General features: G+C 44.5%; 1 protein-coding gene across 1 annotated transcript; it reads left to right on the top strand.

Annotated features, from left to right (window-relative positions):
- The first annotated feature begins 14,128 nt into the window (after positions 1 to 14,128).
- Positions 14,129 to 14,566, top strand: LOC136460797 (uncharacterized mitochondrial protein AtMg00810-like). Its single transcript, XM_066460365.1, has one exon. The coding sequence runs from the start codon at positions 14,129 to 14,131 to the stop codon at positions 14,564 to 14,566; it is 438 nt and encodes a 145-aa protein (XP_066316462.1).
- Positions 14,567 to 16,314: the final 1,748 nt, after the last annotated feature.

Here is a 16,314-nt window from a genome sequence, read left to right as displayed (position 1 = left end):
TTTGGAACATCCTCAGGCCAAATTTTGATTTGATGATAACCAGATCTCAAATCAATCTTGGAAAAGACTTTTGCTTTAGAAAACTGGTCAAATAAGATATCTATGCGTGGCAGAGGGTACTTATTCTTGATTGTAACTGCATTCAAGGGTCTATAATCTACACACATGCATAGTGATTGATCCTTCTTCTTTACAAAGATAGCTGGGCACCCCCACGGAGACGAACTAGGACGGATAAGGCCTTTCTTTAGAAGTTCATTCAACTGGGTATTAAGTTCGGCTAGTTCATTGGGAGGCATCCTATACGGCCTTCTAAAGATGGGCGCTGTACCAGGTAGCAACTCTATCTTGAACTCCATGTCTCGATCCGGGGACAATTCAGGCAAATCATTGAGAAAAACATCCGGAAAATCACACACGACAGGGATATCTACCATAGCCTTTGCTTGCACCGCATTAGCCGTACAAGAAAGATTGATGTCCCTGGGTAGCTATACTAGAAAACCTTCCTAATTACAAGGATCTCTGAGCATGACTACTCTAGTTGATGTATCAATAAGCACTCCATGACTACTCATCCAGTTCATTCCCAATATCACATCGATACCCAGCCCCGGTAAAACTACCAGATCAACCTGATAACTTCGCCCCTCTATCACAAATTGTACATCCCCAACTACAAGCTTGGTTGGGATAGTACCACTGGCAGCCCTAATACAATAACCCTCACCCTCAACAGTGTATGTTTTCTGCATAAACTTGGATGTAAATGCAGGACTAATAAAAGAATGCGAAGCACCCAAATCAAATAGTACAACTATGGGGTGTTGATCAACTAGGAACTTACCAGCAGTTACTACCTCTCCTGAAGAAATATCAGCAATATTAGTGTGATTCACCTGTCCCTGACGGCCACCTTGGTAGTTATTCTCCTTAGGGTAAGGACACTCCCTTGCCTAGTGGCCTGTCTTGTTGCAGTTCTAGCATGGCATGTTGCTTGGAGGAGCCTTAGAACTGCCTTGGCTGGTAGTGCCCTTGGGAAGAGCAACTATAAAGGCCTTGCAAAATCCGGTCCTGCCTGGATTCTTCTTTTGTGGTGGGTGGAATTTAGCAGCTGATGTAGGAGGGCGGAATGGAGCCCTTTGGGTGACTGGAGCCTTGGATTGTGAGGCACCCGCCTCATTGGCCCTCTTACGACTTTTCGAAGCAGCATATACAACATTGTTGTTCTCTTGTGATAAAGCATCACTCACAAACTCATTAAAATGAGCACACTTGCAATTTCCCATGGTCTTCATCAATTTGGGGCTAAGTCCCTGCTTGAAACTAGCGATCTTTTTGGCATCAGTGTCAACAAACTCAGTAGCATACCTTGCAAGGTTATTGAAAGCCTGCAGGTATTCATTCAAGCTCTTATTCCCCTGGGTCAGCTTCATGAACTCCGTATGCTTGATTGCCATGAGACCAGGAGGAATATAATTTCCCCTAAAAGCAGACTTCAACTGATCCCAAGTGATTTAGGCATTAGCGGGCATAGTGGACCGATGATGACTCCACCAAATACTAGCTGGCCCATGAAGTTGGTGAGATGCATACTCAGTCTTCAGCACCTCAGTCAAGTGAAGCAGACAGAACTTCTGCTCAAGAGTGTTCAACCACTCATCAGCTTGTAGGGGCTCCTCAGCCTCCTTGAAGATTGAGTGTTTCGTGTCAAGAAAATCTTTGAAGTCGCTATACTGATTTGGTTCTGGTCCTTGGCGTGCACCACGACCATCATGATTTGCAATCGTGCGGAGAGCCTCAGCCATAGTGCGTTGTCCTTCCGCAAGAATTGCCATCAATTTTGTTGGTGTGGGTGGTGGTGGCGATGGAAGATCATCATCATCACCAGCCGCACCAGTGGAACGAGTGTGAGGCATAATAAATAGAGGCAATAATTCATTCTCCAATCACCACATCATCAATTAGATTACTAGCGACATACGCAGTGCATTCCAACATGACAAGTTTTAAACTTAACCAACAAGATACGTATCCCAAAGGGAGCGGATTAAAGTACATTACATGCCAAGTTTGAATTAAAAAGTACATCCAACATCAGTCATAGTACTAAGTCCATTACACCAATGACTGCCAAAAGCTTAAACTAGTTAGACTTGCTAACTAACTACTCATCGAAGTGATCGCTGTCCACATCGGAGACGCCTTAGACTTCTTCCGGATCTTCCTCTTCTTCTTCATTTGCAGGTTTAGATGCATTGTCATCCATCTACATGTCCTCTTCTTCGTCATTGGCCTCAATCACTTGAGGTCCACCCACATTAGGATACCTTGGTATGGGGTGAGGAATAGGAAACAAATGGTTGTTCAGTTGATGGTGTTCAACTTGAAGCTCTTCAAGCTGCTCTTGGAGCTCATGCTCCCTTTGAAAGGCGTTGTGGTTAGCCATGATCTAGCCCTGATGTCTTTTTTCTGCCAACTCTAAAGCTACATCTCTACAATAGGTCACACGATCCAACTCCTGTGCTGCCTCATCTCTCTCTATGGTGAGGTTCATCAGCTGGTTATGAAGCTCGTCTCTCTCGCGTGCTGTTTGACCCCACTGCTGCAGGCGATAATTTGCAATACCTCGGATCTCATCTACTTCTTGCTAAGCTCGCCCACATGCATCCGCCCTATGACAATACTTGTGGGCACGCAACCTAACTTGTGCTAGGCTGCCATTGCCTTGCCAGCCTCTTCTAACACACTAGAAAGGGTGTCCTATCTGACTCGACAAAGCTTCAAGACTGCCATCATAGCACTCATTCCAGCATTGTTGCTCTGAACACGTTCACCACGGCCTCGAACCAAGGCCTGGCCAACGTCTTGAGTCCACTCAGCCTCAATAGGAGCCACTCGGGGAATGGATGAAGCTGGTCCACCCACTAACTCATCCCCGAAGCTCTGTGCTATATCCATTAGCACATCAAGGGCAGCAACTTGAGCGGCTTCCCATGGGCTTTGCCCATCAGTCTCAATGCTCCACCCATGCCACAACGTCCTTGTGGGGTTCTGCGGTACTATAAAGGTAACAACATACCATGGTACATCTCCCAATGGCACCACCTGCCTCCACGTGTAACGGGGTGCCTCTAGGTACCCAATTGAACTAAGCACCCTCCAAAGCAAGGTGGATGTACCGAATTGGTCCAAAAAGGTGCTGCTACCAGTAGGAAATGTGGGCGTGGCCATCTGTATTAACAAGGGATGCAACTCACGAGAGAGGATTATTTTGTTAAGAGATTGAACTTAATACTTGGGATAAGCAATTATAAGGGAGGGAGTAATGCAATATGAATGACATGAGTGAATATGATGCATGCTCGTTCCATACGTCCTCACAAACCTAAGAAAATTTAAGTTTTAGCGGAATATACGGTGGCATACATACGTTCTCTCAAATAGCGGTAACTAGTCGATCTACACAGTGCGTTGTTAGCGTACCTGTAGAAAAACTTCATTACAGCCCAACCCAACAAGATAATGCTAATAATGAAAGTAGTAACTAAGATACTCTCCATATATACATCCCCAGATATATATACTTTGGTATCCAAACTACCCGATAGATGTACCCACAATTAAGTACCTTCATATATATACATGTATGCAACATGTAAATACTCCAGTAACCACAACTAACTCTCCCCTAGACCGATGGTTGGACGGTCATGCTCTCACAACTCACACTTACCTTAGCGTAGAGGCAATTGATCAATACATTACCATTCAAGCGAATGGCACCCATGCAATAGCACGCCGCATGGACGGCGAAATAGAAACAATCAATTTCCCCCAAGTTAGTAATTATATATAAGCCACCTAGAAGTCCTTAAGTGGGCTACAGGGGATGTGATCACCAGTACACCATAAAATTCTTGATTTTTGAACACTTATATATAACTATAAGTTGGAAAACTATTTTCATAACAAAAACTTTTGTTTTAAATACTCGTATGACATGTTTAGTGTTGAATCTAGCTCTGATACCAGCTGTCACAGAACCGACCAATTTATAAGAGCACAAGTACAAAAACAATCGCCGAAACGATCAAATTCTCGCACTTGAGCCCATATAAACCCGGTATTCAACTGAAACCTCGAAGGATTTCAAACCAACTTGCATACAACCAAGATCACAGTAATTCAACATAACATATCATACGTTACAACATTTCACAGATGGTTTGCAAATAGATTACATCACCTCAGAGTCATCGTTATTACAAAACAAGTGTTGTAAAGTACGCGGAAGCAAATAGTTTGACTTACACACCCGAGTTCAAATACAAATACTGGTTTGCTGATCACAACCCGCAAAAGCATTTGGATAAGGGAAATAGAGATCATGCCCATGATCTAGTCTTCGTCACCCGCCGGGTGGAGACAATACTTACAGAATCCCTGATATAGAAGGTCATCTGCAACAAGAGGGAATAAACCCTGAGTATGAGAATGTACTCAACTAGACTTACCCATCGAAAACCAAAACAAATGACACCAAGGATCATGCATAGCTTAATTTAGTGGATCTGGCTGACACTTTCTTTTTGCGGAAAAGCATAAGTAATAATGATCAACTCTTGACCAGAACTAGCAGTGACTTTTAGCCATTAACCTATCATCTATATTAGCACCTGTACTAAGCAATCATTTGATTAAGATGCAAACATTAATAACCATATCAGGTATAAATCGTGGCAACATTATCATCATCATCCATTTAACCATATCGTTAAATTAATTGAATCTACGTTGCTGCTGCTCAGTCAAGTTCTCACTATCCGGGAGAGATGGCGATTCGAATCGATTCCTATCCAGCTGGAGGGGTATCCCTAAACACAAACCCTGCTTCCCCCATCAGGTTCACAAATAAGTCACCTTTGGTACGATTTAGGAGTCATGAGTCTGAATAGATCGACATTCTCAGAGAACCACTCTGCCAAGGTTGCTTGGGACTCTAACTCGCCTTGGACTTATGCCAATGGCTCACCGCACATCCTTACTACCTCCAGAATGCATGCCACTGCTCGCGTCCCCAGCCTGAGTCAAGCTACTAGGCTTCGTGGTCGGTTAAGTGTTAGGTTGCGTTCAACATGACATAAGGACGTATAGCATATCAGTCCTTAAACGACACAGACGAAGTCACTATGTCCAAACCTACACAAGACTCCGCCCGGTCTTAATTCATTATTAACATGGTTCTTTTCTATAATAGCAAATATAGCCAACCGTGATCCACCTCATCCTAAAGCTCGTAGGTGACAGGAAATCACCTGACTTCTACCGCACTAAGCATGGCTAAGTATTTAACCCGTTCCAGAACTTAAATAGGATTCCAGTGCGATATCTGGACAAGGATGGATATATAATGCAACAATTGGTTCCAACCAATTCCTATACTTAATGCATCATCAATGAATAAAAGGTACTCAAGGTATTTGTAAAAACATGGGAGACATAATATGCTCCGAGGCTTGCCTTTCAGGAAAGAGGAAGGACGGTGGTCAGGGCACTCGGGCAACTCCTCTTCGGCGGCTGCTTCGTCGATTTCCTGCACCTTGGGCTCCTCCTCCTGGTTGGCTCCCTCGAACTCCAGCAGCGCCGCTCCCTCTGGCACACCTATTGCATAAATGCGCAAGATAAATATCATGGATGCACATGAACGAAGCTAGGGATGCTCGGGGAATGCACATGTTTACTGCAGTCCGCATTTTCCGACTTAGGCTCTATTCAAATCACTTTACTTACCAAGTTTATATAATCTAATGTACAATTGCTCATCTTCAGTTAAGGACCTAGCACCTGCACCTAAGCATGTTCTCAAGTTAGGCTAGCACCTAAACAATCAACTAGGTCATTGCCACAAGGCATGCACACATACATTCATATTTCAGTGAAACAGAGGCTATACAGCGATACGGTAACTGACCATCACTGAAGATCTGCAATTCCAAATTACATGCAACAAGACAATTTGGAAATCTTATGAAATTACCTACAATTCATTTTTAGACCTCAAGGCCTGATTCCAACCTTCACCAGGTCGAATTTACAAAATTACATGATCAGGTCCAAACAAGACAGAAAACCAGCAACTCTGGGATCTAACTTTGAACAGTTGTAGCTCCTAAACTACTAGGCCAAATGCCACCAAATTTTGATAGGAGCTAGATACATAAGTTATCTACAATTTTTGTATTCACCACCTTCCCAGCAAACCGAATTATCATGGGGAACTTTGTAAAGTCCCCAAAACTGTCCCGAAAGACACAATGCAGAAAAATAATTATTAACTTTTGTTGCAAACATATAATTGGACAAAACTAGCTTTACTCACTCATCACACATGTCACAAGAACACCAGAAAGTAAGGTGTTCACCATCAACTCATTTCTTTTAATGCCTTTCTTAATTTATTTGATTAATTAAGAGAAATAACAAACATATATGAGAACTACACCATTTTATCTATAAAAATTACAGTAAGTACTTCATGCTCCAAGTAGACTACTATAAAAATTTCACATCATTTGAGCAATTAGAATAGCCTAGACAAAAAATGATAAGACATAATGGCTTAAAATGACATAATTAGGAAACCTTAGTAAAAAAGTGCCAAGCAATAGATTTTATATTTTTCCTAGCATCCTTAAGGTACTAGGATACTCCCCACAAAATTTCATGGTCATTGGATTCCTAGATAAATTACAAAAATTCACACAAGGATCATTCAATGATAAAAGGAAAATCTATAACTCAAAAACCATACATGCAATGACTCTCAAATTTTTACCAGAGCTTCTACTAAGCAAGAATAGCTTACCAACAAAATTTCATAATTTTTGGAGCATAGAAAGTCAAGATATAATTTAAACAAATTTGCATGAATTTAAAAACACATTTCAAGTTCCTATTTAATTCATCCAAAATTTCCACTACAAGTGTTCATATCATATTTTCCCTAAATACTAGACTTCACTATGATCCTAACAAAATTGGAACCACCCAATTTGGATCTACAAAATAGGAGATACAAATTTTACAAAACAGCTTCCAAATCTGAAAATTTGAACTAGCTTTTGAATACACAGTCACTGTCACGTGGGGTCCACACGTCAGCAGGGCCCGCATGTCAGTGAGGCAGAAACAGGGGAGGCGGCTATGACGGCGCGGCAGCGGCGAAGCTCGCCGATGGCGGCTTCACCGGTGACGAGGAGGGTACCTCCGTGACCGATGTCCCGCATCGATTGACCTACTCATCCTAAGCTCTAGCGGTCTCTAAGTAGGGCAGCCATGGCACACGGCGGCTCGATGGAGCTCCGGTGACCGAGCTAGCGATGGTGAGCCTCCATTGTCTCTTCCGAGCTCGGTATGAGCTTCACGAGATCACAATGGAGCTAACAAAGAAGAAAAAGGAGGACGAGAGGGATCCTAGCTATCCCGACCACGGTAGCCTTGAACTCCGGCGAGGTCGCGCTCATGGCAGTGGCGGTGGAAGTGGCAAATGTGCCCTCACCTCGACTCAATAGGCTTAGCTAAGAGGTGGAGGAGGTAGAGGAGGACACGGCGGAGCTTTGGGCTAGCTAGAGCGAGGTAAGACGCGATGGCGAGTAGGCACAAGCACGGTAGAGCCGGTGACGACGACGACGGTCCGCTGCGGCCGCTGTGGGAGAGCGAAGGAGGCAAGAAAGGAAATGTGGCGCGGTGGGGGCTCTCGGTCACGTTTAGGGGCTTCATTTGGTGCGCTCCGGCCCGTCATGGCCCGCGTGGTCAGACGGCCAGTGACACATAGCGTACACGCGGCGGTGACACCCTGACGATGGTCAGGTCACTGTAGCACCATTTCAGTTAGGTCATCGACGCCTGACAGCGATACAAGATGAACTTCAAACTCCAAATCCAAGATGATCTAGGCTCCAATGTAATTGACAAAGTTTGAGATCCATATGAGTACTACAAATTTGTCAATTAGAGCTCGAGCTAATTCAGCTTGGTTTGGGAGCTAGAAGTCTAACAAGTTGTGTAAATGAAACTGAAATCCAGTCTTCATACTTAGAAAATTTCTAAGTGTTGAATACAACCCCAAAACTGATTTGTGGGACCTTTTTGAGCATGTTGTGCACATTTTCATGACTAGGCTTCTAAAAAAAGTTTGTTCCTTATAAAATTTGCTACAACTTTGCTTTAGGTTGCTCAGACATGCAAACACTCTAAGCTATACTTTTTAAACAGTCAAACTCAAGAGCTCTAGGGGTCCATAATGGTCAAACCATGACTTGGGAACCTAATTAGGCAAAATGATCAACATGAACATTGTTCCTAATGACATTCTAAGTATAACTAAGGTTCTTAGGAGAATAATTAGCCACACCACACATTGGTCACACCAAAATCAAGCATTACATTTACTGAAACAAGGAAAAACAAGTGAGATTTTACCTTTGTTTCCAAGTCATGTTTCACATGTTTTCATGATTTTGTTGCATAGTACTAACTAACCATGTTTCACTAAAGTGAATTGCACATGTTGCACTTGAGTATTGCACACTATTCATTTCATAAAACAAACACACATGAAATATAACAATATGTTGCAATGTTTCTAAAACATGTTTCATGCAATATAAGCTCATGAATGGATGCATGATGCTCATGTTCATGAAATGCAAGTGCAAATGTGGAAGCCAAACACTAGGGGTGTTACAGCTTTGGTCTCAAGTAATGGCTCAAGTTCTTTAGCTAACCCTTCACAGATCTCCTTTGCCTTGTCTTCTTTGGTGTCTGTTATAGAGGAGCAGATGGAGGCACTTGGGGACAATGAGTTGGCACTGGTCATCAACCGGTTCTCATGATTTCACAACAATTGCATGAATCACTAGCACGGTGGCGGTCCAAAGGATGGTTGCTATGGCTTTGGAGACCCTGACCACTTCATCACCCACTACCCCAAGAAGAACAAGAACTTCTCCGACAAGCATGACTCCAGCAAGCGCAAGGACAAGTGCGAGTACACATCCGACAAGCACAAGTCGAAGGGAGGATTTGATAAGGAGGCGCTCAAGAAGATGTACCTCAAGAAGGCCAAGGCCCAGGAGCGGGCCTTCCTCACCTCGCTCAACGACCTCGATAATGACTTCGACGATGACCGCACTTCTTCCACCTCGAGTGACGATGAGTTTGAGAGGAAGCGCGAGGACAAGCTGACCGGGCTATGCTTCATCATCGGTTCCTCCCATGAAGGGTTTCGCACCATGGCAGTCAATGCTAAGGTGAAGACCAGCAAGGATGAGGCTCCTGTCGATGACAACACTTCTGAGGTAACCCCATCCATCGATGATCTTGTTGCTGAGCTTGAAACCATGAATGACACCTTATTTAGCCAAGACAAGCTACTAAAGCGTGCTGCCTGTGAGAGGAAAGAATATAAGGACAAGATAGAAATTGCGCTGAAGAAGCTTGAGGCTGCTAAGAAGTGTGTTGTTGTAGTGTCTGGTGAAGTTGAGTGCGATGAATGTGCTATTCACATGTCTAGCCTTACTTCTTTGTAATCCAAGTATGTTGCTTTGCTAGACGAGAATGATGAGCTAAAGTCTAGGTCTAGCTTGTTAGGTGTGTGCAAGTCCAACTCGAGCTTGCAATCTGAGCTGGTAGAGAAGGTTGCTAGGATCTCTTTGCTTGAGAAGGCCAGTTCAGATAGCACGGCTGCTAAGTATGTACGTTGTGAGGATTTGGAGCTAGAGATTGAGTCTTGCAGGCATGACAAGATGAGAATCAAGGAACAAAACACATACCTTCGGTCCATCTTGAGCTAGGTGTCCTGCAGTGAGCCACAGTTGGGCATGATGATGAGCTAGTTCAGGCGGGCAACTGGTGCATCAGGTGTAGGATTTGCTTTAGGTGGGAAGGGTGAAAATGTATATGGCAAGGTTGGTGAGTGCAGTGGTTTGAACCCAAGTGAGAAACCTTCCACCATTCCCAAGTTGATCAAAATCACTCCACATAAGCCCACTAAGCCCACTGTCAAAGATGGGGTGTTTGAAGAACCTCCAAAAGATCCACCCCAGAAACAAGTTTGGGTTCCAAAACCTAATCATCTCAAGAACCCACTTGACACTCTACCAAACATCTCTGACGATCCCCTTCTTAAAGCCAAATAGCCACCAAGAGTGAACCATACCCACAAGAGAGTGAGCCAACAACCACCCAAGAGAGAGGTGAGGTATCACTATGACAACTACCATATGGATGGTCACCTTGCTGAGTTTTGCTTTAGGAGGAAGAGAGATGAGCAACAAGAGTACGAGTTAAACAACTGAAACATGTATCGCCCACCCCATGGTGTACATGTACCGCCTGTTCAGAGGCACAGTGATAGGCCTAGAGGTGCAATGCCTCAAGGTGCTAGGCCTCAGGTTGCGAGACCACACGGTGGTCGTGCTCGGCATGGTTCAGGTCGTGATCAATATGACTTTGGACCTCATAGTAGTGGCTTTTAGTCCTACAACTCTAGCGGACCATGTTTTCCCCCACGTGGTGATCGCTTTCCTCAAATGGGACATAGTATGTTTGGTGTTTTTCCTAACACTTTTCTAGGGCAAATGAGCCAACACGAGTATCCTTCACAGTTCACTAACCCTAGTGTTGCGTCATTTGCTCATCCCATGCCTTTCTATTGATACAGGTTGGAGGCCTAGACAACACGTGGCTCATTGATTCGACTGTTCATGCCACATGACTAGAAGTTCAAAATGGTTCTTTAGCCTCGACCTCGTGCAATGTAAGGAGTACATCACATTCGGGGACAATAGCAAAGGTAAGGTGCTTTCTCGTGGGACCATTCGGGTTAATGAGAGGTTTGTTCTGAAGGATGTTGCTTCGGTTTCAAATTTGCATTTCAATTTGCTTTCAGTTTCGCAACTCCTTAAGGACGGCTTTGAAGTGCGCTTTAAGACTGGCTTGTCTCGAGTTCTTGATTCTCAGGAAAATCTTGTTTGTCAGATTGTGCCTTTTGGCCGTGTCTTTCAAGTTGATTTTTCTCACTCCTTTCGCTCTTCTCGGTGTTTGGTGGCTGGTTCTTCTTCTGAGCTTTGAAAGTGGCATAGGAGACTAGGTCACTTGAGCTTTGACTTACTAGCTAGATTGAGCTCACTTGATCTAATCCGAGGATTGCCCAAGTTGAAATTTAAGAAGGATTTGGTTTGCCACCCTTGTCGTCATGGGAAGATGGTTGCCGCTTCTCACCCTCCTGTGAACCAAGTCATGACCAAGGAACCCGGCGAGCTACTTCACATGGACATAGTTGGTCCAGCTTGGGTTCGGTCAGAAGGTGGGAAGTGGTACGTTCTAGTGATCATGGATGACTTTTCTCGCTACTCTTGGGTGTTTTTCATGGAGGGTAAGGATGAGGCTTTTTCACATGCTTAGGATTTGATTCTTCGGTTGCAAAATGAGTTCCCTAAGAAAGCCATGAGAGTGATTCACAGTGACAATGGCACAGAATTCAAGAATACTCATTTTGAAACCTTTTGTGCTTCTTTGGGCCTCGAGCATCAGTTTTCCTCTCCTTATGTCCCCCAACAAAATGGTGTTGAGCGCAAGAATCATACCCTTGTTGAGATGGCTAGGACGATGCTCAATGAGCACAGGACTCCTAGGAGATATTGGGCCGAGGCGATCAACACCATGTGCCATGTGTCCAATCACATTTTCCTTCGGGCTTTCATGAAGAAGACTTCTTATGAGTTGCAATTCGGATGACCACCCAAGGTAAGTCACTTCAGGGTGTTTGGATGCAAGTGCTTTATCCTGAAACAAGGTAATATGGACAAGTTCGAGTCCAGGTCTTCTGACGGTATTTTTCTTAGTTATGCTTCTCACTCTTAGGAATATCGTGTTCTTAACCTTGAAACTAACCGAGTTGTGGAGACATGTGAGGTCACATTCGATGAAACCATGCCTTGTTCCACTCCTGTCTTTGACTGTGCAGGAGATCAGGAGATTGGTGACAGCATCTTTGTGGAGGAGGAGCAAAAAATGTCAATCGGGGTGATCTCGAGCTGACTCCACCCGCTGCCCCTCTCGACCCAACGACGTCTACTTTAGCTCATGGCCCTAATCCCTCTCTTCCACTACTTGGGGTCCATTCAAGCAGCCTCCTCTGCCTACACCGGCTGCACTTGAGGAGTCCCCAGCTGCTATTGAGGGAGATGTGATTTCTTCAAGGGAGGCAACACGACACATTCAGTGGTACCACACACCTTAGACCATGATCGGCAACATTGACTAGTGAGTCATGTGGTCCAGTTCATATCACATCTCACACTTCGCTCACTCTACTTTCGTTGCTTCTTTTGAGCCTCGAGATGTTGGACACGCTCTATCTAATTCTAATTGGGTCAATGCTATGTGCGAAGAGTTAGAGAACTTTGAGCAAAATCAAGTGTGGGTTTTAGTACTACCTCCACTAGATTGCCACCCCATAGGTACAAAGTGGGTTTTCAAGAACAAACAGAGTGAGGATGGGGTGGTAGTGGGAAACAAGGCTACATTGGTAGCCTAGGGTTTTTGCCAGAAAAAAGGGATAGACTATGACCAAACCTTTTGTTGGTGTTTCATAAACCAGACTAGTAAATTTATATGATTGTTGCGCTGCTTTAGGAAGATGATGGTAGCATCCAATAGACACGAGGATTTATACTAGTTTGGGCCAGAGCCCTATGTCCAGTCTCAGAGAAGATTGAGTGTGTGTTCCTCGCTTGAATGCTCTGAAGTTCTTACAATGGGGGTGCAAGAATGGTGAAAGAGGTGGTAGAACCTATGCTAGATAAGGGATAGCCTAAAGAGAAGCTCCAGGAGCCCTACTACTATGGATGGAATGGTAGAGGATAAAGAATGTGAAGATGTTCAAAGATGGGAGCCCTGACTACCCTTATATAGAGTTCGAGGCTAGGGCTCATTACAAAGAGGAGGTTCCCCCAACCGAAGGGTCGAGAGCCTAAGGGAGGTCCTAGCTAACTTGGCTTGTAAGCTACGCCATCTTCTGATGCTCGCCCGGGCGTGGCTATCGTCATGGTCTTGTGGCCACGTCGTGGCAAGGTCTGATGTGGTGCTATTGTGCTGGCCATGGCAGCACTATAGCCACGATGATGGTTCATCAGCTATCCTGTGCAATGTGGCATCCGTCATGGTCTTCGCCGTCATCTCTTGGTTTCTCGGGGCATTATACTCGTAGTAGGTAGCTGCCCTACGTTGTTGTTCACCTGGTCGCTTCGTGGGGCTGAGGGCCATGACCGTGATCAATGGGTCAGGGCACTCCACCAGCCGGGAAGGTTTCTTCATCGAGACCTTTGTCATGGATCCCATCCTATAGTGGGTGGGATCATATACGCGTCCTATCGGTCCGTATTTGGACGGTGGCATCGTACCCGTGGCCATCATTGTGCGGTGTTGTTTTATTGGTGCGACGCGGTACTGGAATGGTGTCTGACTGGACCGAGGTGACTGTCGTCACATCAGTCCTTGAGGGATCAGTGCGGCATGCTCGCCCCTATCAGAGCAGGTTCGTTAGGTAGGGCCCGACCTCTCCCTATCCCTTTTAGGGGTCATGACAGGGGAGAGGTTGCACATCTATGCGTCACATGACCTGTGCTAGAGGAAGGGGTCGTGAACACCCTTGGCCTCAGCACCTGGCCTGCTCTGCTCGGCTTTTGCTGGGCCTCAGTCGTTTGGGCCCTTGCCGACTATTGTGTTCTAGGTCATGTCGCCTGCTAACTAATCAGTGCCTTGGGACACCCTGGGGTTATGACCCCGACACCTTTGCTCCTATTGCCTGTTTAGAAGCCATTAGGATTCTTTTAGCTTTTGTAGCTTCAAAAGGGTTCAAGCTGTATTACATGGATGTGAAGAGTGCTTTCTTGAACGGGCACATAGAGGAAGAGGTTTATGTTAGGCAACCCCTGGCTTTGAAAATCCTAAGTACCCCAACCATGTTTTTAAACTTTACAAAGCCTTGTATGGTTTGAAGCAAGCCCCGAGAGCCTGGTATGAGCACTTGAAAGGTTTCTTGCTTGAGAAGGGTTTTAAAATGGGTTTGGTTGATAAAATGGTGTTCCTCCTCAAGCAAGGCACTGACACTCTCTTGGTTCAGATATACATGGATGATATCATTTTCGATGGCTCTTCTCATGCACTTGTTGCCAAGTTTGCAGATACTATAAGTAGGGAATTTGAGATGAGCATGATGGGAGAATTGACTTTCTTCCTCAGGTTGCAAATCAAGCAAACCCGAGAAGGGATGTTCGTGCACCATGAGAAGTACACCAAGGACCTGCTGATCAAGTTTGATATGGGCGAGGCCAAGCCTCTTTCGACACCCATGTCAACCACGACGGGCCTGGACGCTGATGAGGAAGGAGAAGCCGTGGACCAGAAGGAGTACCGTAGCATGATTGGGTCACTACTGTACCTGACGGCGACAAGACCGGACATCCAGTTTGTGGTCTATCTGTGTGCGCGCTTTTAGTCCTCACCGCGCATGTCTCGTCATCAAGCCATCAAGCAGATCATGAGGTACCTTCGTTTCACACCTGAATTTGGTCTTTGGTTTTTGGCTCCTCCTCTCTTTCTCTTTGCGGGTATTCTAATGCGGATTATGTTGGCTGTCGCATTGAGAGAAAGTCCACATCGGGTACTTGTCAATTTATTGGGTCTTCTTTTGTGTCTTGGTCTTCTTGCAAGCAGTCAAGCGTCGCCCAATCCACCACAGAAGCTAAATATGTTGCTACCGCTGCTTGCTACTCCCAGCTACTTTGGATGATAGCTACCCTGAGAGACTATGGCTTAGAGTTTAGGCGAGTGCCTTTGCTTGGTGATAGCACCAGTGCCATAAGTGTAGCTAAGAACCCCGTTCTCCACTCAAAACCAAACATATAGATGCCCGCTTCCATTTCTTGCGAGACCACTATAAGAAAGGGAACATAGACCTGCGCCATACTGACACTCAAAACCAGCTCGCAGGTATCTTCACCAAACCCCTTGACCAAGCCCAGTTTGCACGCTTGTGAGAGGAGCTTGGGGTTTGTTTCCCTTTTTAGAGGAGGGGAACGTTTGGATGTTGTATAGTAGTTTTGTTTCCTTTGTAGGTAGCCTTTTTTTGGGGGTCTTTGTATCATATTGCATTTGCATGGCATCATGCTTGATAAATCATTTTCTGAGCTTCATGATTATAGTTGTTAGATTGAGATTATGCTCTACTTGGGATGTTCTGTATGTACATGATGGTGCTTATGGCTTAGACTCTTATTGATCTTTTGATGCATGTTATGACCTAAGCTTGTTTTACATTCTATGAACTTGATTAAGAATTATTGAAACATGAAAATTAGTTCACCGCTGAGATGGTTACTAGCATGTGTAGGACTTGTTGAGATCCCTGATGCTATCACTTATATGCTAGGTTGCTATGTCTCATGCTTTGAGTTACTCACTTGCTTGGACAACTTGGAGATTTTTGTGCTAAAATTTGAAAAACAAGATAAGTGATGAGAAAAGATCGAGATGGGTCTGTACTATCCTATGTCAATGTATCGACACATATGGATGAGCTTGAGCCTTGTAATGGATGCCGAAACCATTGTCTTAAGCTTCTGATTGTCTATGGCATAGGCTTGGCATGGTTGCTAAGTTAGGCTTGACAGTACTGATAACCTCTCGCACACACATGTTTTTGACTAATTCTTGTGATACGTTGTGAACTCCGATAAAATTAAAATTTGATGAAAACATAAGTCTTAGGTTGGTCTTTGATATGATGTGTGACCGCTGCTTGGGGTAGTTCACCTTGTATACACTTGTTAGCACTAGGTTGATTTCCTGCTTATACCTGCTATGTGCTACTTTCAGTGGTGAACCCCTTCTTGGATTGCTTAAACTTGATCAAAATTGCTTAAGTGTCATATTTCATATCACTTGATCAATTTGAGCATTTGCTAGCACTTGTATTTGTTGCTACACATACATAACAACACTAGTTAGAGCATCCTTTCAATCTGATTGCTATACTCCTGAAGCTTATGCATTTCTGCATTGATTTGCATTCATAGAACATTTTGAGGGGGAGTGACAGTTTTCTCAGTGCTTGATAAGTGCATGTGTCAACAAGGGGGAGAGTGTTGAGATTTACCCAAGAAGATCTTGTTGAGTGCATGCATTCATGTGGGAGATTGCATTTGTTAAGGGGGGGTTGCACTTTGAGTTGTTTTTGCTAGATGA

This window comes from Miscanthus floridulus, chromosome 6 (genome assembly GCF_019320115.1).
Source record: "Miscanthus floridulus cultivar M001 chromosome 6, ASM1932011v1, whole genome shotgun sequence".
In the NCBI taxonomy this organism is placed as follows: Eukaryota; Viridiplantae; Streptophyta; class Magnoliopsida; order Poales; family Poaceae; genus Miscanthus; species Miscanthus floridulus.
The sequence above is the reverse complement of the archived record's forward strand: the minus strand, read 5'-3'. Positions and strand labels throughout refer to the sequence as shown.